Source organism: Sinocyclocheilus anshuiensis, unplaced genomic scaffold (assembly GCF_001515605.1).
Source record: "Sinocyclocheilus anshuiensis isolate Anshui unplaced genomic scaffold, SAMN03320099.WGS_v1.1 scaffold1810, whole genome shotgun sequence".
Classification (NCBI taxonomy): Eukaryota; Metazoa; Chordata; class Actinopteri; order Cypriniformes; family Cyprinidae; genus Sinocyclocheilus; species Sinocyclocheilus anshuiensis.
Genome location: NW_015547669.1, coordinates 1030330 through 1033468, shown reverse-complemented (window position 1 = coordinate 1033468; position 3139 = coordinate 1030330). Strand labels below are relative to the sequence as shown.

Sequence of the window (3139 nt, the reverse complement as noted above, 5' to 3'; positions counted from 1 at the left end):
TTAAATGATTTTAGCAAATGGCTGCAATATAACAAAGAGTGAAAAATTTAAGGGGGTCTGAATACTTTCCGTACCCACTGTATATTATATATTATATGTATTATCAACATATTTTTTGTCTGTTTCAAAAATAAATAAATACATAATCTGTTTATAGCACGCAGCATATTTCATAAAAAATCTGAAGACTGTAAATAGGTCATACGGTTATATGAAAAGCCCAATTGTAAACTTACGGTGGCGCTAGAGGGTTCGAGTGAGAGAGCCCAAAATTGGTCAGATTGATGTTCAGACCTTCACTAATGAACGCACCAAATTTGGCTCCAATGAGGAAGTATAATAAGAATACTAACAGAAACCGGTTGCTAATACATATCCATTCCTAATAGATATGCCCATGTTTTTCAATCACATGCAACTTATTGATCTGTCCTCACCTCCGTGGTAGATTCCAGCTGTTGGAAGCTGCTGTCTGTCGTTCACTCTCCTGTCCCTCTCCATCTTCTCTCTCTGGAAGATCTGAGGCCATCTGACTAAACACACAAACACAAAGCTCTCATTTTTTGTCCATTTTACAGCTCTACGAGTCAATGAGAGCTGACAGGATGAAGTGTGAGTGGAGTACGTACTGTTGAGTGTTGTTTTTGCCATCAGAGAGATCATCACTCTGGAGCTGCTGGCTTGCCCTGTATTCCTCTAAATATTCTGCAGGAACATACGTGATTCTGCACACACATAATCATAAGATTCATAAGCTATGATGACATTTGACTCATCAGACCTGTCATCAACACTGGTGGAATCAAACTCCAAAGGAGTCTCCCAACTTAAACTCAATCAACAGCATTTGTGACTTAATGGCCACAGAAAATAGTTTCCAAAAATGCAAAAGTGAGTCAATCAACATTATGCAACAAATGCATTCAATTGAGCTTAACTGTCATTGATGCACATCTTGTTTTTCTGAAGTGGGTAATATATGTGATATAGTCTGCCCAAGGTGAAATCATTAATCGATCATGTGATTGTCAACAGCAGCCGGTGTTTTACAGGTTAGTAAATGAATGCCCCACAACAAGACATTTTTCTTTTCTTTTTCTTTTGCATTGCATTGCATCCAAAAATTCAAACCAAAAAAATCTGACTCAACAGCGAGCCTGATAATTTAGCTTGAATTTTCATGTTTCCGGATCAGGAGTCAAAACAGAAATAGTTTGTTTGCTTCATCAGTTGACTGTAAGTGAAGATGACAGATCTAATGGAGGAAAATCAAAACTTATTTTGAACAATCATGCATGCAGGCGGAGATATCAAGACATTAGGAGTCACGGCACATCGATGTGAATCAAATATTCATTATCCACACATTCAGTGAAAACGCTTCATTAATGAACGACAATCGATGGCTGGAAATCAAATCACTGACATGAGAGAGATGTTAGTCAAAGATGAACAACACAATACACACCATGTTAGGAGGAAAAGACGGCCTGGAATGTTAACGATGAATGACAGCCTCGTGAGAACACGAATGCATGTTACCAAGGAAACAACAACCTGCTCAAACGCTGCTTGATGAGGAAGCGCAGCATCCTTGAGTTTGACTGGAATGAGTGTTTTACATTAGTAGGGTCAAACCTACTATGCAGTACAATTCAAATTTACCTTAACAAATCCTATCGCAGCTTAATGTGAAGATAAACCTACAAGTATGCCATAAGGAAGCCATTTGTAGGTTGACTCTCTCAAAAAATGTAATCACTCTGGTAACAATCATTAGTTTTGCAATTCTGTGGTGTAGACCTCACACACTTCAGCTTTAAAATTACAATTCATTAGTGAATTTTCAGCATCCATTACTCCAGGCTTCAGTATTTTATCAATGTTCATAACAACTGTGCTGCTTAATATTTTTATAATAATAGTTTAATAATTGTAACAGCATTTATGTGAAATATAAATTTGACTTTACTGCCACTTTTAATTCCAACAGTATATCTTTGTGTATAATATTATATACAACACTGATTATTATTATTTAATTGATTATTACTGTATTTGCATGACAAGATACTTTGAGTATTTATTCATCTTTGTTAATGTTAGTTAATGAAAATACAGTCGTTCACTGTTAGTTCATGTTAATTCACAGTGCACATTAACTAATGTTAACAAGCACAACTTTTGATTTTAATAATGCATTGGTAAATGTTGAAATTAACATTAGCTAAGATTAATAAATGCTGTAGAAGTGTTGCTCATTCTTAGTTCATGTTAAATAAAGTAGGGTACACAAAAAGGTACTGCAGAACAGAAAGGACCCAATAATGCATTGAGCAGAAGAAAGCAGCTCACACAGGTTTGGACTGACGTGAGGGTGAGTAAATGAGGACAGAACTGCTTCCAGTCTTTGCGATTAGAGGAGAATGGAAGCAGGGCTGCGGGCGGCCCGAACAATCAGATTCTCCAAAACCTCTGCAGCGACAGAACAAAACGAACGCAAGCAGGGAGCGAGGACAGACAGCGTGATGCAGGCAGTACTCACACAGAGACGGGGCTCAGCTCTTCCCCCGCAGCACCTGTGGATCTGGAAACGTGAAGAGCAGTTTACGGACACAGACGCCGCTGGCAGCGGGAGGCAGAATAAAGCGACTCACTGCAGCTAGAACAAGCTCTGGATCACCGCTGGGCACTGATAAGCCTTGTTTTATGACTGTCTGTTTCACCTTTTATTGTGAATGTAAATCCTGAGTTCTGCTGAGATTGATGGCTCTATTGAATTGGCAGCACCCTTAAAATACGCCCTGATTGTACATAAACTCCATTATAATGGATTTTTCTTCCATTGGAACGACTCAAGCTTGAAGTGCCACCGAAATGTAACCCTGGCTGACAAGCTAGATACACCGACTGTACAGTTTGGAGTGGGTAATGTTTTTTAAAAAGGTCTCTTCTGCTCACCAAGGCTGTATTTATTTGATCAAAAGTAAAGTCAAATTGTGAAATATTATTACAATTGAAAATAACTTTTTTCTATGGGAATATATAGTAAAATGTAATTTATTGCTATGTTTTCAGCATTAGTGTGTGTGTGTGTGTGTGTGCGTGTGTATGTGTTAATCTCTGTGAGTGTGCGTGT

The 3139-nt window shown here is 38.0% G+C and overlaps 1 protein-coding gene across 1 annotated transcript in view; it reads right to left on the bottom strand.

Moving 5' to 3' along the window:
* Positions 1–3139, bottom strand: part of LOC107702712 (multiple PDZ domain protein-like) — a 71316-nt gene that overhangs the window by 25114 nt on the left and 43063 nt on the right. Inside the window, exons 20-21 of the mRNA XM_016505111.1 lie at positions 2546–2587; positions 630–725 (exon numbers count right to left, since the gene is read on the bottom strand). Of these exons, the coding sequence (XP_016360597.1) occupies positions 630–725; positions 2546–2587 (138 nt within the window). The remainder of the gene's footprint in view (positions 1–629; positions 726–2545; positions 2588–3139) is intronic.